The following is a 27,499-nucleotide window of genomic DNA, read 5'->3' as shown; positions in this document are numbered from 1 at the left end:
GCAACATGCAGAAACTCTAGTCTAGCTACATCTGGGGTCTTGTTAAAAACAGACTGCCAAGCCACACCCCTGTGGATTCTGATTCTGCTTGTCTCAAAGAGAGCTCCAGAACCTCTGTTCTAACTAGCTCCCGGCTAATTCTAACGCAGGTGGTCCACAACCACGTTTCCCGAACCCTATTGTGGATGCCAGAGTCAATTTTCCTGGGCCAGTGCCCAAGGGGAAGAAGCCAAGGAAGAGGCGGGCGAACTAACTTGATTATGCCAGCACGCTTGAATTTATTAAGTTAACAAAGAGGAATGTTTGCATCTCAAGAAAGCAGAAAGTCACTTTAAATAAGAAGGTGTCCTTTTAACATCATGGTGGGGAAACAAGCCATGAGGATTCACCCTTTGAGCTTCGGGTACCACTTTTGGGTGCGGTGGGACCCAGCTGTCACTTCTCACCAGCACCTGGCTCTTGTTCTCAGTGCCTTGAAAGCCCCCGGCCCGCTTTAGAGACTAAACCTTCTTCTACAAAGGACACAGGAGGCAGGACACTGTCTCGGGCACGCGGTAGGGCCTGGAGGCACGCGGTCTCCTCCCGGGGCAGACGGAGGCTCTCCCTGCACCGCCTCCGCAGAGAGGGCGGAACGGTCTTCATTTCGTCTCGCAGATGGGCGTGGGCTGGCAGCACACGGGCCCGCAGCAGCCCGACGAGCCGCAGCAGCTGGAGCCGCAGCAGCTCCCGCAACCGCCGCAGCCTCCGCAGCCCCCGCAGTCCCCGCATCCCCCGCAGCCAGATCCGCAGCAGCCGCCGCCGCAGCCGCCGCAGCCCCCGGAGCCGCAGCCGCCGCCGCCGCAGCAGCAGCCGCAGCAGTTGCCGCAGCAGCCGCAGCAGGAGGGCTGGCAGCAGCACACCTCACAGCAGTCTTGCTCTTGCGTGCAGCAGGCGAGGCAGTCCCCTGGGCAGCACCCCATGGTCCCCGCTGGTCAGGTCGCAGGTCAGGACCGCGCCCAGAGCTCCCCGAGTCTGACGGTCGCCTGCCCGACAGCAGCTTTTATACCCCCTCACGTGCGGGTGCTGACACCCAGGGACAGGATGTTGTCTTTGTTATTATTTATGCCAGTTTCCAGAAGAACATCTCATTAGCTGCCTGTTTATTTTCCAGCCCTGAGTACCTCAACTCATTAAAAAAAAAAAAAAAAAAGCCCCACTCGTCCCAACTGCTGTTTGTCCAGAGGGTAAAAATACACCTTGGAGAAGACCTGTCATCATGGCCAAACGGGGCCAGCTGTCATTAGCCCCAGTTGGAGAGCGGAGGGGAAGCCGGACCCAGACTCTGGCTCTAGAACGGGTTCTGCCCCTCCACATCGTTGGCAGCAGATCTTTTGTCGTCGAAAACCAGAACTAAAAGCAGGATGCCCTGTGCCTTCTGTCCCAGGTCTGGTCATGTGGCTCCTCCCAGGTAGAAGTGGCATCCTCATCCCAGCCCATGTAAGCAAGGCAAATATTTGTGTCTGTGTGAGGTATGTGGAGCGTGCCACACGTTTGTTTGGCCTTGGTCAACGAGCATCAATCCGCAGTAGTAACTACCCTATGAAATGGAGAGAGACTCATCATAAAACTGCAAGAGGCTAGGAGCCACGTTCCTTCTGAGCCGCACGGGAGCTGAACACTGACACTTCTCTCTAACCGGGCTGGAAACACAGTGGTGAGAGCCTGCAACACTCTTGAAGAAGGTGGTGGTGGTGGTGCTGGTTGTGGTGGTGGTGGTGGTAGAGGAGGAGGAGGGGAGAGGAAATAAGGAAAGAAGGAAGGAAGGAAGGAAGGTCGTTGACTAGCTAAAACATCACGTTGCTTGTTGCCAAATCACCCATCAGCAATGCAAGAAAGTACCTGCCTCTTCATCCTTTACCTACACAATGTGTTATCCAAATTTGTGACCTTGCCAATCTGATAGGCAAAAGATAGGATCTTGGAAAGGTTTTAATTTGCATTTCTATTATTCTGAATCGAATTAGGCAATATTTTACATGCTTAAATGCTATTTATGTTCCCTCTTTTGTGAGTTATCTTTTCATAACCATTATCCATTTTTCTGTCAGGTCTTTTTCTTGATTAATAGGGATCCTTTGTGAAACAGAAAACAGAAGTGTTGTCTGTATTTTGAGTGGTAAATATTCTTCCCAGATTGCCATTAGCTTTTGGAGCTGAATTTAAATAATAACAAGAAAAGTAATATTAGTAGTATTTGCATTATAAATTTCATACCTGCTTACTGTGGAATTTTTGAAAAATACAAAAAAAAAGACAAAGTAAAAATCATACAAAACCCCATAACAAAGATATTTACTGGTAATATTTTAGTTTCCTTTTTAGTATTTTTCCCTAAAGATTTGTGTGTAAATATTGATATGAATGTAGCTAGCAATACATACAGATATATATATAAGCATATATATGTGTGTATATATATGTATGTGTATATATATGTATCGGGTATAATTTCTAAATCCTAAATCTAACTTCAAAATCTAAATCTATGTTCCAAGGTAGGTTAAAAATATGTAACTATTTCTCTCTAAGACTCCTTAAACCTATTTCAAACCTTCATTCCAACTTTGGGGGAAGAAAAGTCTGTTCTGTGTTAATCCAGAAATCATTTAGAATTTCTCTTACCCATCCTTCATCTGGAGATGGAATCAGTTTGGGGGGCTTGGGTAGTATCATAGCGTTAAAGAGGGTGACAACAGGTTCATGGTGGGCATCCACAGAGAGGTACATGGTTCTCTCTTAATTTCAGCCACCATCCTCCCTCTGATGGCACAGCTGAGATATTTGAGTTCTCCCTTCTCTCTGTGAATTCTGCATTCATCACCCTATCCAGGAGGCCCAAGATCTTCTGTCTGATCACCCACTTTCCTCCACCCCAAAAGGCTATTTTGAATTGCATAAGCTAAGAATTGACTGGACTCCTTCTCTCTGCATTTCTACAGTCAGAACCTTGCATCACTGATGCCCAAGTGGAGAGAAAGAGCAGCGGTGAAAGAAATCACAGTGAGTCTTTCAAGGGCTCCTCCTGACACATATTCTTACAAAGTTAAAATCTTACTATGTGAATTGATTTTTACACTGAATATCATGCTTAACCTGAGAAGATGCTAGGCATAGTGTCTGTTCTGGCGGCCTCTAGTGTTCATCAGGTGATATTACTTACCATTTGCAAATATCTTCTGCCATTCCATAGGTTGGCTTTTTCTCTTGTTAATGATTTCCTTCACTGGGCAAAACTTCTTAGCCATAGCAATCAGATGAGAAAAAGAAATAAAAGGCTAGATTGGAAGGGAAAAAGTAAAACTGTCACTATTTGCAGATGACATGACACTATATATAGAAAACCTTAAAGATTCCACAGAAAAACTATTAGAACTAATAAACGAATTTAGCAAAGTGCAGGATATAAAATTAACATACATAAATCTATTGCATTTCTATATATTAATAATGAACTATTAGAAAGAGAAATCAAGAAAACAATCCCATTTACAATCAAATCAAAAAGAATAAAATACCAAGGAATAAATTTAACCAAGGAGGTAAAAGACCTATACTCTGAAAACTATAACACATTTATGAAGGAAACTGAAGATAATACAAAAAAATGAAAAGAGGAGGAGGGGCCAAGATGGCAAAGTAGAAGGATGCTGGTATCTCACCATCTCCCACAAATATGCCAAAACTCACAACCACGGACCCACCCAGCCAGCCAGAGCACCTGCTGAACTCCAACAGAACATTGCCCTCTTCAAAAGACAAAAACACCAGGAATTGGTAGAAGAAAAGGAAAAAAGAAAGAAGAAAAAGAAAAACAGTGCGGGACCGGGAGGAGCAGCAAAAGAGGAATAGCGTTCAGTTGCTGAATTTCCTCTTCTCCAACGGAGAGGTCAGCAGGACAGAGGGGGAACCTCTGAGGCTCAGATCTATATGGAGCAGCCCTTGACCGACAGAACTAAGTTAAATGGGCACAGAGGGTCTCCACAACCCCCAGCCCTAGAGGCAAAGCATCAGGTGGGGTACAGGACAGGCTGCCCCAGCTGGGCAGAGGACTGGGGCAGCTGCAGTGAGGCATCCCTGGGAGACTGCAGGGTACTGTGCACCATGGATGAATGGGTACACAGGGCAAAACAACCTGGGCCCTCCATAAAACAACACAGCTGATGTGCCCTAGGGGGAAGGGTGCCATACTCCTATCTCCAAAAACCCACAGAAGATTTGGGGAGAAGAGAGGCAGGGCTCAGGCACCTCTGCCATATCCTCCAGTGCTTAGCACCCAGGCAGGGGCAGGGTCAAAACCTGAATCCGTACCTAAAGGCTTAGCATCCTCAAAGTCCAGACAGAGACTTGTTTACAGCCTGAGGCAGATAGGATCTTTCTGCCCTGGTACCTCAGAGAATTCACCCCATCAAGACAAGCAAGGAGCTGAGTTTTGACACTGAGCTGGGGCAGGGCTGTTCCACCATCTTCCCTGAGACTGCATGTGGAGCGCGACCCGAGGCAGAGCGAGCAGCTGCACAGAGCAGGGGAGCGACCAACGCCGGGACAGGGCGGGTAGCCACCCGCCTTCCTGGCAGGAGCGTAACATCTGACAGCAGCATCAGGAGGGTGAGGGGGAGTGATCTGCCTGCCACCGTGTAAGAGTGCAGCACCTGACCACAGTGTTGGGAGGGGGTGCAATCAGCTTGCTGACAGTCACTGGGAGCAGCACAGAGGAGGGGTACCGATGGAGGGCCTCTGACAGCAAGCTGAGTTCACGAAACAGGGCAAAGACAGAAGGACCTCTCAATAAAATCATTAAGAGTGTACAGTCTCCATGAGAACACATCCCTCCCTCTTTTTTTTATTAATCTGTTCTATTTTCTGTTACCTATTTAATTTTTACTTTTTAAACAATTGTATATGCTTCCAGTTTTAATCCCTTTAAATTTTTTCTTTTAAAATATTTTTATTATTATTTTTAAAATCCATCTCATTTCACTTTTATTTCTCTTGGTTTTGATCTCCTGTTATTGATTATACACGGGTCTCAAAAATTTTTTTTTTCTTTCCTCCTTTTTTAAAGATTTTTAAAAGATGTTTCAACTCAATTGCTATTCTGATTCAACTTACTCTCCTATTATTGATTATACACTGTTTTCAAAGCATTTTTTCCTCCCTTCTTTTAAAATTCTCCCTCCCTCTTTTTTTTTTAAAGTTTTATTCCTGCATAGGCGTTAGATAGATAAATAAATAAACTCTTTAAGGACCACAATAGATAACTGATACTCCATAAGTCACAGTGCCAAAGAGATATGAGCAAGATGAAGAAGCAGAGGAACCACTCCCAATTACAAGAGCAAGAGAAATCCCCTGAAAGAACAATCAATGAAATAGACATTGATGGCCTACTAGATCAAGATTTTTAAAAAGGAGTGATCAAAGTACTGAAAGAACTAAAAGAGATAGTGTTTAGAGATATAAAATATGTCAAAATGAAATTGAAGCTATAAAGAAGAGCCAAGTGGAATTGGTAAACTCATTTGCTGAGATGAGAACTGATCTAAAGGCTATACAAAGCAGGCTGGATAATGCAGAGGAATGAATAAGTGACCTAGAAGACAAGACAATCAGAACAGCTGAGAGAAAAACCAGTGAAAACAATATAAGGGACCTATGGGATAATATAAAGCATGCCAATCTACTCATAATAGGGGTCCCAGAAGGGGAAGAAAGATCAAAGGGGATTGAAAAGGTATTTGAAGAAATCATGACTGAAAACTTCCCAAACCTAAAGAAGGAATCAGATATCCAAGTACAGGAAGTTCAGAGGGTCCCAAACAGGAAGAACCCAAACATATCCACACCAAAACATATCATAATCAAGATGGCCAGAGTCAAGGATAAAGAAACGATCCTAAAGGAAGCAAGAGGAAAACAAAGTGAGTTACAAGGGAACCCCCATAAGGCTCTCAGCTGATTTCTCTACACATACACTGCAGGCCAGAAGGGAGTGGCAAGATATATTCAAAGTCCTGAATGAAAAAACAAAGATGCAGAAAGGCTATCCTTTAGGATAGAAGGAGAGATAAAGAATTTCACAGCAAGCAAAAACTAGAAGAGTTTAGCAACACTAAACCCATGCTAAAAGAAATATTGACCAGTCTACTCTAAATAGAAAAGAAGCAGGATGCTACAAAAATGAGAAACTCATAACTGGAAAGGAGATAAATGCCATGAATTACAAATCAAATAAACACAAAGTTGTAAAAGAAGACATCTAAATCATTAAGAATGGGATAGGGAAGCAAGAAAATATAGAATTTTTCTTTCTTTTTAAAATTTTTTGTTCTCGGTAGGATGGGTTTGAGTTTATATTACTATCTGTTTAATACAAACATTTATAGTAATGGGTTAATAGACTTACAAAAAAGGGTAACCACAAGCCAAAACTTACAAGTAAGTCACAAAAACTAAATAAAATTCAAGATAATACAAAAGAAAATGACCAAACCACAAAAGGAAGAAGAAAGGAACAAAGAGGAAATACCAAATCAACTGCAAAAATATGTTCAAAATGGCAATAAACACACATCTATCATTAATTACTGTAAATGTTAATGGACTAATTGCTCAAGTCAAAAGACATAGAGTAGTAGACTGGATAATAAAGCAAGAACCTTCAATATGCTGCATACAAGAGACCCACTTTAGGGAGAAGGATACATATAGATTGAGAGTGAAAGGATGGAAAAGGATATGCCATGCAAATGGAAAAGCCAAAAAAGCAGGTGTAGCAGTACTGATTTCAGACAAAACAGACTTTAAAACAAAGGCCATAAAGAAAGCTAAAGAAGGACATTCTATAATTTATTAAAGGAGTAATACAAGATAAGAATATTACACTCATTAATATATATGCACCCAATAAAGGAGCACCTAAGTGCATAAAACAATTACTAACAGAGATAGAGGGAAATATTGACGGGAACACAATCATTGTCAGAGATTTTAACACTGCATTAAATACTAGACAGATCTTTCTGATGGAAAATAAATAAGGCAACAGAGAAATTAAATAATACAATAGAAAAATTAGATTTGGTGGATATTTTGAGAGCATTACACCCCCCCCAAAAAATAGGAAATAAATTCTTTTCAAGTGCACATGGAACATTTTCTAGGATTGATCATGTACTTGGGCACAAAAGAAGCCTTAACAATTTTAAGAAGATAGAAATTATCTCAAGCATCTTTACTGATCGCAATGCCATGAAACTAGAAATCAACAAGAGAGAAACAAAAGAGGAAAACAGGAAAGCTTGGAGATTAAACAACATGCTATTTGAAAACCTATGGGTCAATGATGAAATCAAATTGAAATTTTAAAATACCTTGAGACAAATGAAAATGAAAACACAACCACACAAAATTTATGGGACACAGCAAACACAGTACTAAGAGGGAAATTTATAGCGATACAGGCCTTCCTCAGAAAAGAAGAACAATCTCAAATAAACAATCTAACCCACCAGCTAAAAGAATTAGAAAAAGAAAGCAAAAACACCCAAAAGGCAGCAGAAGGAAGGAAATAATAAAGATCAGGGAGGAAATAAATAAAATAGAGATTTAAAAAAAAATCAATCAAACTAAAAGCTGGTTTTTTGAAAAAATAAATAAAATCAACACAGCTTTGGCCATACTTACAAAGAAGAAAAAAGAGAGAGCACAAATAAGCAAAATAAGAAAGGAAAATGGAGAAATTACAACAAATAACATAGAAATACAGAATATCATAAGAGAATGTTATGAAAAACTATATGGAACCAAAATGGATAACCTAGAGGAGATGGACAAGTTTCTGGAAACATACAGTCCACCAAAACTGAATCAAGAAGAAACTGACTACTTGAACAAACCAATCACTGGAAATGAAATCAAATTAGCAATAAAAAACATCCCTACAAATAAAAGTCCAGGACTGGATGGCTTCACTGGGGAATTCTACGAAACATACAAATAAGAACTCATACCAGTCCTTCTCAAATTCTTCCACAAGATTGAAAAGGAGGGAATATTCCCAAACTCATTCTATGAAGCCACCATCACCCTGATACCAAAACCAGGCAAAGACACTACAAAAAAAGAGAATTACAGACCAATATCACTGATGAACATAGATGCAAAAATCCTTACCAAAATGTTAGCAAATAGAATCCAACAGCACATAAAAATGATCATACACCATGATCAAGTCGGGTTAATCCCAGGGACACAAGGGTGGTTCAACATACACAAATCTATCAATGTAATACATCATATCAACAAGAGAAAGGACAAAAACCACATGATCATCTCAATAGATGCAGGAAAAGCATTTGATAAACTTCAACACCCATTTATGATAAAAACTCTCACCAAACAGAGAATTAGGTATAAAGGGAACATATCTCAACATAATAAAAGCTATATATGACAAACCAACAGCCAGCATAGTACTCAACAGTGAAAAACTCAAAAGCTTCCCACCAAAATCTGAGACAAGACAAGGATGCCCATTGTCACCACTCCTATTCAACATAGTCTTGGAAGTCCTAGCCACAGCAATCAGGCAAGAGAGAGAAATAAAAGGCATCCAAATTGGGAAAGAAGAGGTAAAAGTGTCACTATATGCAGATGACATGATACTATATATAGAAAACCCTAAAAGGTCCACACAAAGACCACTAGAACTAATCAAACAACTCAGCAAGGCAGCAGGTTAAAAGATTAATGTTGAAAAATCAGTTGCATTTCTTTACACTAACAATGAATCAACAGAAAATGAAAGTAAAGAAACAATGCCCTTTAAAATAGCACCCAAAGTAATAAAATACCTAGGAATAAATCTAACCAAGGAGGCGAAAGAATTATACACAGAAAACTATAAAACACTGATTAAGGAAATTAAAGAAGACTTTAAAAAATGGAAAGATATTCCATGCTCTTGGATTGGAAGAATCAATATTGTTGAAATGGTCACACTGCCCAAGGCAATCTACAGATTTAATGCAATGTCTATCAAATTACCCAGGACATATTTCACAGAACAAGAACAAATCATAATAAAATTTATATGGAACCATCAAAGACCTAGAATTGCTAAAGCATTACTGAAGAGAAAGAATGAGGCTGGAGGAATCACTCTCCCAGACTTCAGACAATACTATAGAGCTACAGTCATCAAGACAGCATGGTATTGGTACCAAAACAGACATATAGACCAATGGAACAGAATAGAGAGCCCAGAAATGAACCCACAAACTTTTGGTCAACTCATCTTTGACAAAGGAGGCAAGAATATACAATGGAATAAAGACAGTCTCTTCAGTAAATGGTGTTGGGAAAACTGGACAGCAGCATGTAAAACAATGAAGCTAGAACACACCCTTACACCATATACAAAAATCAACTCAAAATGGATCAAAGACTTAAACATAAGACAAGATACAATAAACCTCCTAGAGGAAAACATAGGCAAAACATTATCTGACATACATCTCAAAAATTTTCTCCTAGAAGAAATAAAAGCAAGAATAAACAAATGGGACCTAATGAAACTTACAAAATTCTGCAGAGCAAAGGAAACCAGAGATAAAACAAGAAGAAAACCTACGGAATGGGAGAAAGTTTTTGCAAGTGAAACCGATAAAGGCTTGATCTCCAAAATATATAAGCAGCTCATACGACTCAATAAGAAAAAAATAAACAACCCAATCCAAAAATGGGCAGAAGACCTAAACAAGCAATTCGCTAAGGAAGACATACAAATGATCAAAAAACACATGAAAAAATGTTCAATATCACTAACTATCAGAGAAATGCAAATCAAAACTACAATGAGGTATCACCTCACACCAGTCAGAATGGCCGTCATTCAAAAATCCACAAATGACAAATGCTGGAGAGGCTGTGGAGAAAGGTGAACCCTCCTACACTGCTGGTGGGAATGCAGTTTGGTGCAACCACTATGGAAAACAGTGTGGAGATTCCTCAAAAGACTAGGAATAGACTTACCATATGACCCAGGAATCCCACTCCTGGGCTTGTACCCAGAAGGAAATCTACTTCAGGATGACACCTGCACCCCAATGTTCATAGCAGCACTATTTACAATAGCCAAAACATGGAAACAACCTAAATGTCCATCAACAGGTGACTGGATAAAGAAGATGTGGTATATTTATACAATGGAATACTACTCAGCCATAAAAACAGACAACATAATGCCATTTGCAGCAACATGGATGCTCCTAGAGAATGTCATTCTAAGTGAAGAAAGCCAGAAAGAGAAAGAAAAATACCATATGAGATCGCTCATATGTGGAATCTAAAAAACAAAAACAAACAAACAAACAAAAACAAAGCATAAATACAGGACAGAAATGGACTCATGGACAGAGAATACAGACTTGTGGTTACCGGGGGGGGGGGGGGCGGGGTAGAGGGTGGGAAGGGATAGACTGGGATTTCAAAATTGTAGAACAGATAAACAAGATTACACTGTATAGCACAGGGAAATATACACAAAATGTTATGATAAATCACAGAGAAAAAAATGTGACAATGAGTGTGTATATGTCCATGTATGACTTAAAAATTGTACTGAACACTGGAATTTGACACAACACTGTAAAATGATTATGAATCAATAAAAATGTAAAAAAATAAAAAAATAAAAAATAAATAAATAAATTAAATAAAATAGCACCCAAAGTAATAAAATACCTAGGAATAAATCTAACCAAGGAGCTGAAAGACTTATACATGGAAAACTATAAACCATTGATGAAGGAAATTAAAGAAGACTTTTAAAAATGCAAACATATACCATGATCCTGGATTGGAAGAATCAATATTGTTAAAATGGTCACACTGCCCAAGGCAATCTACAGATTTAATGCAATGTCTATCAAATTACCCAGGACATATTTCACAGAACTAGAACAAATCATAGTAAAATTTATATGGAACCACAAAACACCTAGAATTGCCAAAGCATTACTGAAGAGAAAGAAAGAGGCTGGAGGAATAACTCTCCCAGACTTCAGACAATACTATAGAGCTACAGTCATCAAGACAGCATGGTATTGGTACAAAAACAGACATGTAGATCAATGGAACAGAACAGAGAACCCAGAAATGAACCCACAAACTTTTGGTCAACTAATCTTCAACAAAGGAGGCAAGAATATACAATGGAGTAAAGACAGTCTCCTCAGCAAATGGTGTTGGAAAAACTGGACAGAACCATGTAAATCAATGAAGCTAGAAAAATAAACTCAAAATGGATCAAAGACTTTAACATAAGTCAAGATACAATACCATCAAAGACCTAGAATTGCCAAAGCATTACTGAAGAGAAAGAAAGAGGCTGGAGGAATAACTCTCCTAGACTTCAGACAACACTGTAGAGCTATAATCATCAAGACAGCATGGTATTGGTACAAAAACAGACGTATAGACCAATGGAACAGAATACAGAGCCCAGAAATGAACCCACAAACTTTTGGTCAACTATTCTTTGACAAAGGAGGTAAGAATATACAATGGAATAAAGACGGTCTCTTCAGCAAATGGTGTTGGGAAAACTGGACAGCAGCATATAAAACAGTGAAGCTAGAATACTCCCTTACACCATACACAAAAAAATCAACTCAAAATGGATCAAAGACTTAAACATAGACAAGATACAATAAACCTCCTAGAGGAAAACATAGGCAAAACATTATCTGACATACATCTCAAAAATTTTCTCCTAGAAGAAATAAAAGCAAGAATAAAGAGACCTAATGAAACTTACAATCTTCTGCACAGCAAAGGAAACCATAAGTAAAACAAGAAGACAACCTACGGAATGGGAGAAAATTTTTGCAAATGAAACCAACAAAGGCTTAATCTCCAGAATATGTAAGCAGCTCACATGACTCAATAAGAAAAAAAAATAAACAACCCAATCCAAAAATGGGCAGAGGACCTAAACAAGCAAACAAGGAAGACACACAAATGATCAAAAGGCACATGAAAAAAATGCTCAATATCACTAATTATCAGAGAAATGCAAATCAAAACTACAATGAGGTATCACCTCACACCAGTCAGAATGGCCGTCATTCAAAAATCCACAAATGACAAATGCTGGAGACGCTGTGGAAAAAAAGGGAAACCTCCTACACTGCTGGTGGGAGTGGAGGTTGGTGCAGCCACTGTGGAAAACAGTATGGAGATTCCTCAAAAGACTAGGAATAGACTTACCATATGACCCAGGAATCCCGCTCCTGGGCATATATCCAGAAGGAACCCTACTTCAAAAAGACACCTGCACTCCAATGTTCATAGCAGTACTGTTTACAATAGCCAAGACATGGAAACAGCCTAAATGTCCATCAATAGATGACTGGATAAAGAAGAGGTGGTATATTTATACAATAGAATACTATTCAGCCATAAAACTGACAACATAACACCATTTGCAGCAAGATGGATGTCCCTGGAGAATGTCATTCAAAGTGAAGTAAGCCAGAAAGAGAAAGAAAAATACCGTATGAGATCACTCATATGTGGAAGAAGAAGAAAGTAAGAAAGTAAGAAAGAAAGAAAGAAAGAAAGAAAGAAAGAAAGAAAGAAAGAAAGAAAGAAAGAAAGGGAGGAAGGGAGGAAGGGAGGAAGGGAGGAAGGAAAGGACGGACCATAAATACAAAACAGAAACAGACTCATAGACATAGAATACAAACTTGTGGTTGCCAAGGGGGTGGGGGGTGGGAAGGGACAGACTGAGATTTCAAAATTTGTGGATACTGACAGGCATATGCAGAACAGATAAACAAGATTATACTGTATAGCACAGGGAAATATATACAAGATCTTGTGGTAACTCACAGTGAAAAAAAATGTGACAATCAATATATGTATGTTCATGTATAACTGAAAAATTGTGCTCTACACTGGAATTTGACACAACATTGTAAAATGACTATAACTCAATAAAAAATGTTAAAAATAAAAATAAAACATAAAAGAAAGAAAAGATATCCTGTGTTAATGGATTGCAATAATTAATTTTGTTTAAATGTCCTTACTACCCAAAGATATCTATGGAGTAAATGCAATTTCTCTCAAAATACCCATGGCATTTTTCACAGAACTGGAACAAATAACCTTCAAATTTGTATGTAACCACAAAAAGACCCCAAGTAGCTGAAGCAATCTTGAGAAAGAAGAATAAAGCTAGAGAGAAATCATGCTCCCTGAATTCAGACTATACTTCAAAGTTACAGTAATCAAAACAGGGTGGTACTGGCACAAAACCAGACACATAGATAAATGGAATAGAATAGAGAGCCCAGAAATAAACCCACACATGTGTGGTCAATTAATCCACAACTACAGTGGCAAGAATATGCAGTAGGTAAAAGACAGTCTCTTCAATGAGTAGTGTTGGGATAATTGGACAACTACATGTAAAACAATGAAACAAGACCATTTTTTTTCACACCAAATACAAAAATAAACTCAAACTAGATTAAAGTTCTAAATGTAAGTCCTGAACCCATAAAATTCCTAGAAGAAAGCAGGCAGTTAACTTCTTGACATTGACTGGATGATGCCCACCTTCACTGGTGCGGGTGATCTTTACTCAGGCTACTGATTCAAATGCTAATCTCTTCCAGAAATGTCTTCACAGACACACCCAGAAATAATGTTTACCACTTACCTGGATATCCCTTATCCCAGTCAAGTTGACACATAAAGTTAACCATCACACACCACAATTGTCATTTTTCTATCTACATCTGTTGTGAAATTTCTGACAAAGAAAAAATGCCATTGGAAGATACCCTTAGTAAAAATCATCAAGGATTGGTATTTGAAAAAGGAAACTCCAGTCTTAACAGGAAGGAATCCACAATGAATCCACTAGACAGAAATCTTAAAGAAACTTGCATACCCATGTGTCATCACCCTTGGTAACCATACACTTATTTATTGATGCTTCTCTGGTTGAGAGCATTTCCTTCATCTTGGATATGGTGCTTCCCCATTCATCATAGGGAGGAAATATTCATTATGTATAAATCTTGTGTAGTGCTTCCAGAAGACCCCAAATTTCTTGAGACTGGAGATGAGTGTACACTCAACGTGGACCACCTTTTCTGCTCCTCACAGTTCCCTGCCTTCAATGAACCCAGAGGTATTCAATTAAATACTTCAGGTATTGCAAGCAAAAATAAAGCAATTAGATAAAAATGTAAAGCAGTTAGATCTTTTATAATGTGGCCTCTGTCTCCCTTATCTTCCTTTTTCTGTATCATAGTGTAACTGAGCAGGACCCTATAGGGCCTTCCTAAGATAGACATCCCTCCCCACATCCTGCCCTGCCTCTTGTTTGTAGAAAAAACTTTAGCTTCCTAGGCTTCCCTGAGTTCCAAAGAATAAGTGTAATCAGAGAAGTAAGAAAATGGAGAAACAAAGGAAAACCACCAAGCAAGACAAAATAAGTTTAGCCGTTAAACAAAGTCAAGGACCTTTAGCTCCTCCTCAAGGGCTATAGATAATATTCTGAGTCAAATTCTTTGAGCTGTTTTGCAGATACTGAAACTCTCACCAGGTGGAAGAAATTAACTGTGTGCTGCTCACAAGCCCAGAGACCCCAGACAGGTTGGAACCAGAAGGTTGATGATGGTAATTCCTGATTGCCTCACTGCCAGCCAATCAGGAAAATGTCCACGAGCTGATCACATGCACCACAACCCTCTCTTTCACCCTGTCTTTATTTTTTTTTCATGAATATATTGTTTTGGGGTTTGTTTGGGGTTTTTTTTAATATATTTTTATTGAAATATAGTCAGTTTACAACGTTGTATCAGTTTCTGGTGGTGTACAGCACAATACTTCAGTCATATAGGAACATACATATATTCATTTTCATATTCTTTTTAACCATAGGTTACAAAATATTGAATAGAGTTCTCTGTGCTATACAGTATAAACTTGTTTATCTTTCACCCTGTCCTTAAAAACTTTTCCCTGAAAGCCATCAAGGAGTTTGGGTCCTTGGAGCACTCATTGCCTAGACTCCTTGCGTGGTGTCCCGCAATAAACACTGCACTTTCCTTCACTGCAACCCAGCATCAGTAGACTGGCTTTACCGCACACAGGTGAGCAGACCCAAGTTTGGGTCGGTAACAATATAAGCACAAAAATCACAAATACCTTTACACAACTACCTTATTGCAAGGATATGAGCAAAAGTCATTTGCCATCACTTTGTGGCTGTGGGTGTCCAGGTTCAAAAACAAGAATGTATATCCTCCTGGTTACTCAGCCTTATTATAAGCACAAAAAGTTTCCATTAGGTAAACAACAGTGCCATTAAGATTTGAAGGTCTAACACCCAGGGTTACCACAGCCAACAAGGGCTGAAATAAAAAGATTAATTTGCTTTTCCACTCAATTTTTCTATGTCTGTTTTGTTTAGGTAACAATAAAAAAAAACTTTTAAAAAAAGGCCATCTAGGCATTAAAATAAAGAAAAGAAAAATGGACAGAGGAAATATATTTTAAAACCTGTGCTTCTCTACTTAGGATTAGTAGCTGTTAATATTTTTTCCAATTTTCTCTCTGTTGAAAAATCACAAACATAGCATCAAAGATAAAGAACTTCTTTGACTTTCCATACCCATTCCAACCCCTTCTTCTCAGAGACAAACAAAATCATGAAATTAGTATGTAAATCCTGCTAGTGCTTTATGCTTTTATAAATGTATATACAAGTCCAAGATTTTGTTTTAAATACAGGCATAGACATTAACTAGTATTTTTCTGTCAACCTATTTCATTGGCTGTGCCATTAGTATGCGTTTGAAAGAACTCTTTGGTTCAGCCAAGAGGTTCACATTTCACCAGGTCTTCATTTATTATCAGTGACAGATTAACTGTGATTCTTTAGAAAGATTCTTTAGACCCGCCCTGATTCTTTCAACTAAAATGCAAAACTTTCTAGAATGTTTACCTTACTTTGTCACCTTTGATCAGTTTTATGTTTAGCAGGAGATGCCCAGCCCTCCGTAAAAAGAAGAGAAACAAAGGAGAGACCAAAGCTTTTAAGTCTTGGCTCGGTCACCAGGCAGCACTGACATGAGCATGACGGGCAACCTTCTGGGTCCACTTAAGTACCTCCGAGAAGAACTAGAAGAGCTCTTGGCATTCATTCCATCTTTGTGCAGCCAAACCATTTTAGCTCTTGACTTAATTTCTGTTTTGGATTGGGCTTAATTCAAAAATTACATGCTGTACCCCGTTTTTGTCACCAAAATCCTTTGACAATGACGGTTCATGTCTAATCCTGTGTCACAGTTGTTAAGGTAGGAGTGACATAACTGCCTTCAAAGAACACAGTGCCAAGGTTGAGAGAAAGGGGATGACTCAACCACGTACCTACAACAACTTTGTACCTACATGTTTCCTGTCTTCTCATAGATACCCAAGTGCATCCCCTCCTAAGGAGTAAAAAGCATCTTTTTGCTGTGTGACATTGCTCAAACAACTTCTCTGTGCTTCATTTCCTCATCTGCCCTAAGTAAGGTATTCCTTTCAGGCAGGCTGTTTATTATTTATTGAGCACCTATTATGTGCCTCCTTTATACCTGCCATAAAAGCACCACAAGGACCAGTTAGGAAATGTGAAAATTCTTAACAGTTATTTAAACTAAATGTCTTGAGGGCCACTTGAGGCACAATGGCCTGGCTGGCATCCCAGGGGTCGGGCTTTGAGCAGGCTGCACGGTTGTCTCAAGGCTGCCATATGCACTTCTAAGAGTCATGCCAGGCACACGAGCACCCAGCTGTGAGGTTGCGTAGAGGCTGAAGACCAGCTTACAGGCTGTTTGCAAACCAGACACCTGTAGGGTGTGTCCACCCAGAACAGGAGCCTTTATCTAATTCCTCGATGGCACACATGGGTTACTATCATCCTGGTTGGGGAGGCCTCAAGCAGGACGAGCTAGAGGATGGGGGCTGACAGTGTCCCAGGGGCACCAAAGATGAGGACCAGAAGAGTTGGTTCTACCATTAAGTCTAAGGGGCAAACATGAGACTAGAATTGGGAGATAAAGCCAAGTTAGTGGCAGAAATAGGGCCACAAAGACCATGTGACAAAGGTACACTTGAGGGGGCTAAGATGGTTGCAATAGACAGTCAGGTTGCCTGGCCCTTTGCTTTTTTTATTTTTTCCTTCCTTCCTTCCTTCCTTCCTTCCTTCCTTCCTTCCTTCCTTCCTTCCTTCCTTCCTACTTTCCTTCCTTCCTTCCTTCCTCATTCCCTCCCTCCTTCCCCCTCCTTTTCCTCCTTCTTTTCCTTCTCTTCTTCCTCCTCCTCTTCTTCCTTCTGCTCCCCCTTTCTCCTCCTCCTCCTCCTCCTCTTCTTTCTTCCTCTCCTTCTCTTTCTCTCTCAGTACCAACCTCAGAGCAGGAAGGTGAACCCTCAGTAAAATGCATCAGAATAAAACATTCTCTTTTCTAAAATCCTTGATATCCAAATGTCAAGCCTTGGGAACCAGTCCCACCCACCCAGAGCTCACCATATCTCAGCTGCAAGATTCTGGATACTTCCCCACCCATCCTCTCACCAGCTCTCCTGCATTTCTGCATTTCAGTTCAAGATATGTGGCCTTGGAGAACCAATCTCATTAAGAACGGATCAAGAACAGACTTGACTCTCTCCCATGGAGGCTGTCTCCCCACCCCCAGAGCACACCATCCTCGCCCTCCTCAGACTTGATCTCCGTGGTGGTGCATGTTTGCACAGTACTGCACACAGCCAGAGGATACGCTTCCTGAGGTGACCCCCTTCCCCACCTGGGAAGTGAACCACAGTGAACCACAGTGTACCACAGTGTCCAGGTTTCTGAGAATCAATATTTCTGCACGCTTTTCTCCATGGTCAGCAGCCAGCCAGGCTCCACAAACAAACAATGAGTGCAGGTATGAAATTACTATTAAAATAAAATACAGATATGTTCAGTGTTATCCAGGTCTTTCATGATAAACTTAAGTGTTGCTTCCTAGGGTGGAAAATAGACATTAAGCGGAGACCAGCTCCCATGAGTGACTAAAATGTCTACGACCTTGACATCAGATCATGCTTTACTTTTATCTTCTCGCTTAAAAATTCTAATCCCGACACTCAATGAAAATGCCACTAGCCTGATATTCTTAACTCTCTTCCTTCCTCCTGACACGTACATACATTCGTCTGAATTCATTTCTTTCTGATTCTCAGCTCTTGAGCTCAGATTCCTCAGCCTCTTGCCCCCATCATTCCCCTTTTTACAGTCCTGAACTTGAGGGAACTTGAAACCAGGCTCCTAAGCTGGACACCAAAGGACCAGAGTCAGCAGAATCTTTGACTCAAGGCTGTGGCTCCCCCCAGCCTGATCAATAGGACAGGGGATGAGAGCACAGGGGTACCACCCTAACGACATGAATACAAATTATGCTTACTGAGCATTTGCTGTGTTTCAGGCATTGAATTAAACAGCTTTATCTGCATCATTTCATTCCATCCTTATTTAAAAGGTAGGGAGGGAATTTGACACAACATTGTAAAATGACTATAACTCAATAAAAAATGTTTTAAAAAAAAGAAGAAAATTTTTAAAAAGTAGGGAGGGATAAATTAGGAGTTTGGGATTTACAGATACTACCTACTATATATAAGATAGATAAACAACAAGGTTCTACTGTATAGCACAGGGAATTATATTCGATATCTTGTAGTAACCTGTAATGAAAAGAATCTGAAAACAATATATGTAGGTACACGTATAACTGAAACATTATGCTGTGCACCAGAAATTGACAACATTGTAAACTGACTATACTTCAATTAAAAATGATAATAATCACTTAAAAGGGAAGAAGGGACAAATTGGGAGTTTGGGATTTACAGATGCTAACTACTATATATAAAATAGATAAAAAAAGAAACATGGTCTTACTGTATAGCACAGGGAACTATATTCAAAACTTTGTAATAGCCTATAATGAAAAAGAATATGAAAAGGAATATATATATATAAATGACTGAATCACTATTCTGTATACCAGAAGTTAACACAACATTGTAAATTGACTATACTTCAATTAAAAAAAAAAAACTATGAGGTGGTTCTTAGTCTCCCGTTTTACAGATTAAGGAACTAAGGCTCAGACAGACCAAGTAACACACTGAGGGCTGAGATTCCGATGGAGGCTACAATTCAGATTGAAAACTAAAGCAGGCTTTTTCAAACCCAAGATCTTTCTCGTTTCATCTTTGAACCATTTTTAAAACCTGAAACACACACATACTCCCATGTGTCACGTTCCGAGCTTTAGTTCCCCAGGGCGACCATGAACTTCACTTACGCTACCACATGAAATCATCGCATGGCGACGCCAATGTTTCCCTGCTACTGCTGAGCACGTGTTTTGATTTCTTGTGAATCTGTCTCTGACCAAGAAGGCTGCACAGCTTCCCTGACCTTCCTTAAATTTCAGACCCAAGCTTGTCCCTGTGGTTTCACAACAGCAAGGGACAAGCCTCATCATGATCACATCTTTTTACAGTTTTATCAGTTCTTGTAACTCTGGGCACTTCCTGTCTGACTTTCCTGTCTTGAATGAGGAATGTGAGCAGTTGTTAGATATCAGTGATCTTCTTTGAAGCAAAATAAGGCAGAACAAAGCACTTGACTGTAACTGTCATCCACAACCCCCACGGTTTTAAATACTAGAGTTCCGCTGATCTAACTCCCATTCAGCCATGAAGTGCTCTTTTTAATATTGGAGTCTATCACCAGTTGAGCTCTGTATTGTATCTGTGTTAATCATTTTTAGAATTGATAGAAGTATTTTCTACTAATTCTTCTCTGCCAAACTCAAATAAAGAATTGTTTTTGTGTGGGGGGTCCTTCACTGATATTTCAAGCAGTGGTCCTCTCTGCTGTAAAGGGCACTGATTCTCAGATCTTAGAATAGATAAGGAGCACCCTGAAAATTTGGTATTTTCCCCTGGAACTCACTGAGATACCTAAGTCTATGGTCTGTGAGTTTTATGTAAAAGCCCTTTCCCCACTCTACTTCTTGCCCTGCCCTGCCTTTCTCAGAGGTCGATGATGCTCTGATCTCTGTGAGAGTTCATGGTCCTGCTAGCTCTCCATTCCATTAAGTGATTTAGAAAAGTGGGAACAGGAAAAGGAACAACAAGAGTCAATCTCTCTTAGGGACTGAGACTTGGGGTCCCTCACTTGATTATTGTTTGTGGTTTTTTAAACATTGGTAAATATGGACACCATTGAATGCAGGAATATGGTGGGAAGATGCAGTAATATGACCAACTTCAAACCAAGAAAAACAGGTGGGACCAAAGCTCAAAGCTCCAGGCTCCCTGAAACACGGAATAAACCAGCCACAGTTCTCCGGCATCTCAGGAGCACTGCTGCCTCAGGCAACTGAGCAGAGTAAGCTCAGTCCAGCATCAGCTCCAAGCTCACATCACAGGGGCTCCAGGGGGATGACTTGTAGGCACTTGTGTCCTGACAGCCCAGAACATCCCCGGGAGAGGAAACCATGGCATCCACTGAGCGTTTCCGGCACAGGCTTTCACACAACGTAGAGATCAGGTGAATTTACATGTCAAAAAAAAAAAAACTGTACTTGTATATATCTCATGCAATTCCCTCATTGTGAAAAAGGAAGAATCTTTTTGATCAAAACAAAACTGTCTTACTTTCAACTCTTTAATCACATATGTGGTGTTCCAAAGAATTCCCTCCCATGACTTATGTCCAGTTGAAATGACATACTCCAGTCCATACAGAGTGCAGGGGGTACTGGGCTCAATAATCCACTGGGTTTCACAATATTTCATCTCACACCTGTATCAGAAGAACTTTGAGCACAAACATGCAATATGTTTATTTTTGTGCATAGCATTTATAAATATACTAGATTATAAAATATTATGCACATTATAAAATATACATCCATATATACTACTGATAAAAATTTTTCAAGGAATAAGTAATCTGTGACAAAACTTTTAAAATTATACTTGTTTTTAGTACTAAGTGGGCATAAACATTTACCCTTGTTACCAAACCAAACTTGGGTTCACTCACCTGATGCACAGCAAAGCCACCCTGAAGCCGGGCTGTGGTGAAGGAAAGTACAGCACTTATTGCAGGGCACCAGGCTAGAAGAACAGGCAGCGAATATGCTCAAAAGACCCAAATTCCTCAATGGCTTTCAGGGAAGGAGTTTTAAAGACAAGGTTAGGGGTGTTTTTTACTGGGTTCCTGATCAGCTCATGCACAGTTCTCTGGTTGGTTGATGGTGAGGTCACAGGATGATATTTCCAGAATCAATTATCAACCTTCTGGTTTTAACCCATCCAGGGTCTATATGCTGGTGGTCAGCATGCAGTTAACTTCTTCCATCTGGCGGGGATTTTAGTTGCTGCAAAACAGTCCAAGAATGTGGCTTAGAATTTTATATGTAGCCCATGAGGAGGAACTAACAATCTTGACTTTGTTTTATGGCTAAATTACTATTATTTTGTCTTGCTTGACTGATTTCCTTTGTTTCTGCATTTTCTCACTTCTCAATTAAATTTGCCCTTTGGAACTTGGGGAAATCCTAGGAAGCTAAATCTTTTCTACAGACAAGAGGAGGGGACTTTGGGGAGGAAGGTTCTGTCCCCAGAAAAGCCCTGCAGGGTCCTGCTCAGTTTCACCCTCTCAAAGTATCATGATTAAATGATATGAAAGAAAATATCAACATTAAAAACATTCTGGTGAGAGGAATGTGATTAACAATGGGTCTTTTTTTTTTTAACATTTTGGTTTGAAAAGCTGTAATGCAATGACTTGAAAGTCCGGGTGTGAGTGTAATACATTTCTGCATATTTTAATCATTAGTATGAGATTCATAGGCACAAAAATAGTCATTACTCAATTTTGATGGCTATGAAAAAACAAAACAAAACAAAACCTCGCCAGTATGCTGAGATGGAAATGGAGGAAGATAATTTTTGGCTGAGATATTTTCCCCAGTTCTTTCCAGGTTACAATGTTTCCATGTTGCTAAGAGGCACAGCCTTTCTCTCAAGAGTCACTTCCTTCTGATGTCCCATTTCTGTGATTCTATCACATATTCCCCTGAAGGGCTGGACAGGAAATGTTTTCAGATACTCTCACGTAGATTTGTCATTCCTTTCCTGCCATCCTCCTCCCAAACATGAAATCCACGTCAGTAGGTGGGTAATGTCTTTGAGGGTAGCCACAGGCCATCTGTTGGGAGGATGACCCCCTTCTGACGGAAAGAACACTGATTACTTTTTATTCACACAAGACACCAAATTTTGAAATTAATGAATGAAAAGGACAATTACCATTTTTGTGCCAGAATAAAAGTTTATTAAGAGGTTAACAAGGGATCTTTATTGCATCTCCAGAGACCAAAGGAGTGACAAGAAAGGTATCTTCCAATTATGTTCAGTTTCACAGCTTGCCCAATCAGTTCTATTGCACTTAATACAATTATTTTAAAACCACATTTAGATAAGTATTTGTTAAAGCATAACACATTATGTAAACATGTTGTTGTGATTATAGATAATTACTTGATCCTATTGTAGATTCTCTATGTGACTCAGAAGACAAACCAAGCCAGTAGGTGTACTTGGCAGCTTCTTCTGTTAAAGGATCAAGATGGGGAATTCAGTGGAAGCCCAGACGTGACACTTGGAAGCTGGTACCGATAGAAGTGTAGTCCCTGCTGGGGATGTTTGGATGAAGTAGAACTGAGATGTGACTTTGAAGCCCTTGTCTTCCTTCTGGCACTGGGGCCTCTAGCGCAGAAAAGTGTTGCAAGGCCCACACCGAGTGCGGGAAACACAAGGATTCGAGACGCAGGACCCGATGGTGTTCTCACATGCATTGCTTGTGGCACATGGGTTGCAGGGGAGCCTGGAGACAGAAAATCATTAGAGCAAGTTAAGATAAAGTCAGCTGAAGAGATAGGAAGTTCCTAAACACACTTTGCGTAAGAATATGGTACTTCCTCTGACTGCCTCCAACCCAAAGCTTGAAACTATAAATTCATTTCCATCTTTCCATCCTTCCATCCTCATAGCAACTTCATGAGCCCCCAGGGGGAATATTCCTAGCCTCATACTCACTTGCAGTCCTCGCTCTCCAGCAGCCCCCGGTACGTGTTGATCTCACACTCCAGCCGGGCCCGGACGTCCAGCAGCACCTGGTACTCCTGGTTCTGCCGCTCCAGGTCACTCCTGATCTCCGCCAGCTGGTGCTCCACGTTGGTGATCAGGCCCTGCACCTGGGACAGCTGGGAGCCGTAGCGGGCCTCCGTCTCCGTCAGCGTGTTTTCCAGGGAGTCTCTCTGCACAGGGGAAGGTGAGAAACATCACAGAGCTGCTCCTTAAATGGCTTCTCCATGGGTTCCAAAGGAGTCACAAGCCTCCAGAGTTAAGGAGAGCCTGGCCCCAAGGGCAACCCAGTGACTTCGATCCCCCAACCTCCCCTTCTCACCAGGAGGCTGAACAATACCCACCAGGTTGTGCTGGGCCTGCAGCTCCACCTCCAGGGCGTTGACCGTGCGTCTCAGCTCGATGATCTCTGCCTGGTTGGACTGCAGCTGCTCCGAGCTGGACACCACCTGCTTGTTTAGCTCCTCTGTCTGAAACACCAAAGGGGAGAAGCCAGGATCAGACCCCGCCTGAAGGGCCCCGAGGGGCCAAGAGCACTGAATGTCCACAAGCTGAGATGCCCACCTGCCTGGCGAACCATTCCTCCACGTCCCTACGGTTGGTCTCCACCAGGGCCTCATACTGACTCCTGGTCTCATTGAGCACGCGGTTCAGGTCCACGGTGGGAGCAGCGTCCACCTCCACATTGAGGCGGTCTCCAAGTTGGCAACGCAGGGTGTTGACTTCCTGATGGAGGAAGGGGACAATTCAAAGCATCACAAAGGATCCTGTTGGTCTCCTCTAAGAGAGTGCAATTCAACTTGTGATCATTCTTAAGCTTTCAAAAGCTTCATTCCTTCTGATCTTCTCATTAACTGGGTTCTGTATTCAGTGACTAACCAGTATATTCTGCTTTACTGAGTGCTTTCAAGTCCATGACCTCGCTCCACCCTTGAACTCCTTAGAGAGGTGCAGGGATTTGGACTCAGTGCTGAGATGCGGCAGACCAGGATTTAAACTCTGTGGCCCAAACACCCAGTCCGGTCTTGTTAGTACATCATCTAGCCTAGGGTTTGACTCTTAACCATGGGTAATAAAAAGGATAGAGTTCAACTAAAGAGGAAGCAAAGAATGCTTACTTCCAAATCTGCCATCCTGAGATGATTTCTTGATTCCACTAGTTTAGCTTTTGCTGAAGGAAATAACTGTCTGCTCATTTCACAGCTAGTCTGTCCTCACAGAGCCAGCAGAGCTTAGTGCTTGGGTGTAGGTGGGTGTCAGACAGATCTGAACTGGGTCTCATGTCTATACTTACTAGAAAGCTTCCAGAAGCTTCTAGAAGCATCAAGTTCTTAATCTATAAAATGAGAACAACCTCTGGAGTTCTAAAGCCCAGAACACAATGTTTGGCACACAATGAACACTCAGATAGTATTCATTCTCACCATCTACGCTGTTCTGGGATTTAAGATGTGCATAAAAAATCTGTCTTCTTTATCGTGCAACTAATCAAGCAATGACGTGAGCAATTTTCAGTGTCTCCTCCAGGCAACACGGAGTAGCAGAAAGAGCTCTGGAGGAGAAAGAAGAGTCTCTACAGTGTGGCCCTACCAGCGTCTCCAGTTACTAAAGAGAGAACTGTGGTAAAAGATCCGCGCAGCTCCGTGCGCTCCGGCCTGGGAGCGGAAGAAGCTGGGAACCGCCTCGCTGTGGACCTTGCCTCATTACCAGGCTTTCCAACTTCCTCTGCTCCTATTCCTGCCGCCAGCAAAACACTCTCACTTCCTGTCGTGAATTTTTAGATTGCTCATTCTCTACAAATCTCTTTTTTGTTTGGAGAATAGATTCCTCGGGGAATGGGGCCTCTCCCGCACCCCGTGGCAGCTGTAGACAGGCCGTGGCAAGTTCGATCCTGTGGTTCTTTGGGGAACTTCACCTGCTCGTGGTTCTGCTTGAGGCAGAGCAGCTCCTCCTTCAGGGACTCCACCTGAGCCTCCAGGTCGGACTTGCACAGGGTCAGCTCGTCCAGGATCCTGCGCAGGCCGTTCAGGTCCGCCTCCACCAGCTGCCGCAAGGACACCTCCGTCTCGTACCTGTGATACAGGGGACCAGGGGCATCAGAGGCAGGCCTGGCCTTGGCTCTGATTTGGTTTGCTCCGCCAGGCCACTGGGAGTTGGGGCTTGTGATTTTCACAGCCACCTTGCTCATTTAGGTTTCCAACACGGAGCCGCAGCTTCTGGAGGAAAAGGCACCTATAATTATTTTTTTAATAAATGAAGACACAAGGGGTTTAATGGGATAGAAGCCCATAAACTGTGAGATTTCCAAAATTAGTACACTTTTCCCATTCTCCTGATTGGATTCTGTGCAGAGTGGAGCATCAGGGGACCATGACTTCTATATCGGATGGGATTGGAAGATGTCCTCTACAGAAAAGTGGGCAAGGAGCCTGACTCTGGAGAAGGGTTCTCTGAACTCTGGCTCGCAATGGCTCTGTGGCTCTTGGGGAAAAATCTAGGGAAAACTTTGTTAACGTGTTGGTACAAAGGACAGGCTCAAGGGAAGGAGAGGAGAGAGGGAAGCCAACACCCCTCTTTGCCCACTCACTTGGTTCTGAAGTCATCAGAGGCCAGCTTGGCATTGTCAATCTGCACCACCAGCCTGGCGTTCTCAGACTTGCCACACAGGATCTAGAAGACCCATAATGTTCTAGAATGAGCTTGGTTATTTTTAGCCGACAGAAATCCCTACTATTTCACTGAAAAGGAAGGAACAGAATGAGAAGTCACCAAGGATCTTGTATAAGATTATTAAATGCGGTCCTCGTGCAATATTGCTAGATAGATATTTCAGAAATCAAACTTGCCGGAGGAAAAAAATGAACACTGACATATGTAAGAAAAGTATCTGTAGATACATAATTTTTCCTTTTCCTTCCTAATACGCAATACTGAGAGGCTGATGATAATAGCAAATATTTCTCTTTAAAAACCTCCTATGTCTGGCATGGTTGCAGGAGCTAAGGACACAAAAGTGAGTAAGCACTAGATCCTGCCCTCGAGAAACTTCCAATTCAGTGGGGAAGGTTTACATATTTATGTAAATAAATATGTGTTTACTTATTTACGTATTTATGTAAACTAGCAGTTGGAAGGGGCTGAACAGAGGAGAGAGCCATGCTCTCCCGCCCATCCTGGGAGGCTTGGCGGTACATCTCCTAGGTAGTTTCCAGTCTCTCTGATCTTAGTCAAACTGTTTTGCACCCTCACTGGACACTGTGCACCAGGAGAAGCCCAGAGACTTCTAGGTTAAGACAGTGAAGTCAGGGTAATGAAGTACCCGGGGGAGGACGGCAATAAGAGGTCAGAGCAGTCAAAAGCCGAGATGCGGGAGAGAGGAGTCGGTCCAGTTCTCAATAAGTTCCACTTCCTCAGCTTCCTTCCTGGGCTGCCTTTTCTCTCACCCCAGGGTACTAGTTCCAGAGTCTTGGCAAAGGCACCGAAGCATTCAGAGGCAGCTTCTAATTACAGTTTATTCGTGCAAAGTGCTGCTACATCCACACAGACTGGGACTAAGCAAATATTCAGCCCTAACTGTCCTGGACCTGGAATAAGACAGGCCCTCAAGAAAACAGAATGGAAAAGCAAGACTTCGACCCATGCATTTCAGTCACACCCGGAGCTCAGAGGGTTTCTCAATTTCTATCTCGAAGTCCCTCCCAACACCTTCCTGCTGGAGGCAGCGGGGTGCCCAGCCCCTCACCTTCTGCTGGAGCTCCTCGATGGTCCGGAAGTAGGACTGGTAGTTGGGGCACACCAGGGGCTCCTGCTGCTGGGACCACTCCCGGATGCGGCTCTCCAGCTCCGCGTTGTCCCGCTCCAGCTGCCGCACCTTCTCCAGGTAGCTGGCCAGGCGGTCGTTCAGGAACTGCATGGTCTCCTTCTCGTTGCCATTGAAGGAGCCCTCGCAGAACCAGTTGCAGCTGCTCACATTGGCGGGGATGTTGCAGGCCCCGGGCAGGGTGCAGCCGTGACAGCTGGGGGGCACGCAGGGCCGGGAGGAGCAGCTGGAGCGGCAGCTCAGGTTGGGCAGGCAGCAGCTGTAAGGCATGGTGCTGGACAGAGCAGGGCACCTGACTGAAGACAGAGTCAAAGTTCTCCAAGACACAGAGCTGTGGGTCTCCTTCCTCTGGGGAGC

The 27,499-nt window shown here is 41.7% G+C and overlaps 2 protein-coding genes across 3 annotated transcripts; both read right to left on the bottom strand.

The window, feature by feature from the left end:
* Window positions 1–254: 254 nt before the first annotated feature.
* On the bottom strand, window positions 255–1,031 carry KRTAP17-1 (keratin associated protein 17-1). Its single transcript, XM_072938736.1, has one exon. The coding sequence runs from the start codon at window positions 957–959 to the stop codon at window positions 639–641; it is 321 nt and encodes a 106-aa protein (XP_072794837.1). The 5' UTR covers window positions 960–1,031; the 3' UTR covers window positions 255–638.
* Window positions 1,032–22,487: 21,456 nt separating this feature from the next.
* On the bottom strand, window positions 22,488–27,499 carry KRT33A (keratin 33A). Of its 2 annotated transcripts, none has more exons than XM_072938711.1 (7): window positions 27,065–27,499; window positions 25,910–25,992; window positions 25,238–25,394; window positions 23,887–24,048; window positions 23,667–23,792; window positions 23,275–23,495; window positions 22,488–23,062 (listed from the first exon to the last, which is right to left on the bottom strand). In XM_072938711.1, exons 1-7 carry the CDS (start codon window positions 27,410–27,412, stop codon window positions 22,945–22,947), a joined length of 1,215 nt encoding a protein of 404 aa, XP_072794812.1. In that variant the 5' UTR covers window positions 27,413–27,499; the 3' UTR covers window positions 22,488–22,944. The 2 variants fall into 2 exon arrangements, with proteins under 2 accessions (XP_072794812.1, XP_072794813.1); XM_072938712.1 differs by having other exon boundaries at window positions 23,352–23,495.

The sequence above is a fragment of the Vicugna pacos genome, chromosome 16 (assembly GCF_048564905.1).
Source record: "Vicugna pacos chromosome 16, VicPac4, whole genome shotgun sequence".
In the NCBI taxonomy this organism is placed as follows: domain Eukaryota; kingdom Metazoa; phylum Chordata; class Mammalia; order Artiodactyla; family Camelidae; genus Vicugna; species Vicugna pacos.
Note: the sequence above shows the minus strand (reverse complement) of the source record. Positions and strands in the feature narration are given on the sequence as shown.

Bases quoted from the DNA above. Each gene is read 5' to 3' on its own strand.
- KRTAP17-1 (XM_072938736.1), bottom strand. From the start codon at position 959: ATGGGGTGCTGCCCAGGGGACTGCCTCGCCTGCTGCACGCAAGAGCAA.
- KRT33A (XM_072938711.1), bottom strand. From the start codon at position 27,412: ATGCCTTACAGCTGCTGCCTGCCCAACCTGAGCTGCCGCTCCAGCTGC. The intron at 24,049-25,237 runs GTGAAGTTCCCC...TTCCTCCATCAG, and splicing joins TCAAGCAGAACCACGAGCAG to GAAGTCAACACCCTGCGTTG. The intron at 23,063-23,274 runs GTGAGTATGAGG...TTCTGTCTCCAG, and splicing joins CTGGAGAGCGAGGACTGCAA to GCTCCCCTGCAACCCATGTG.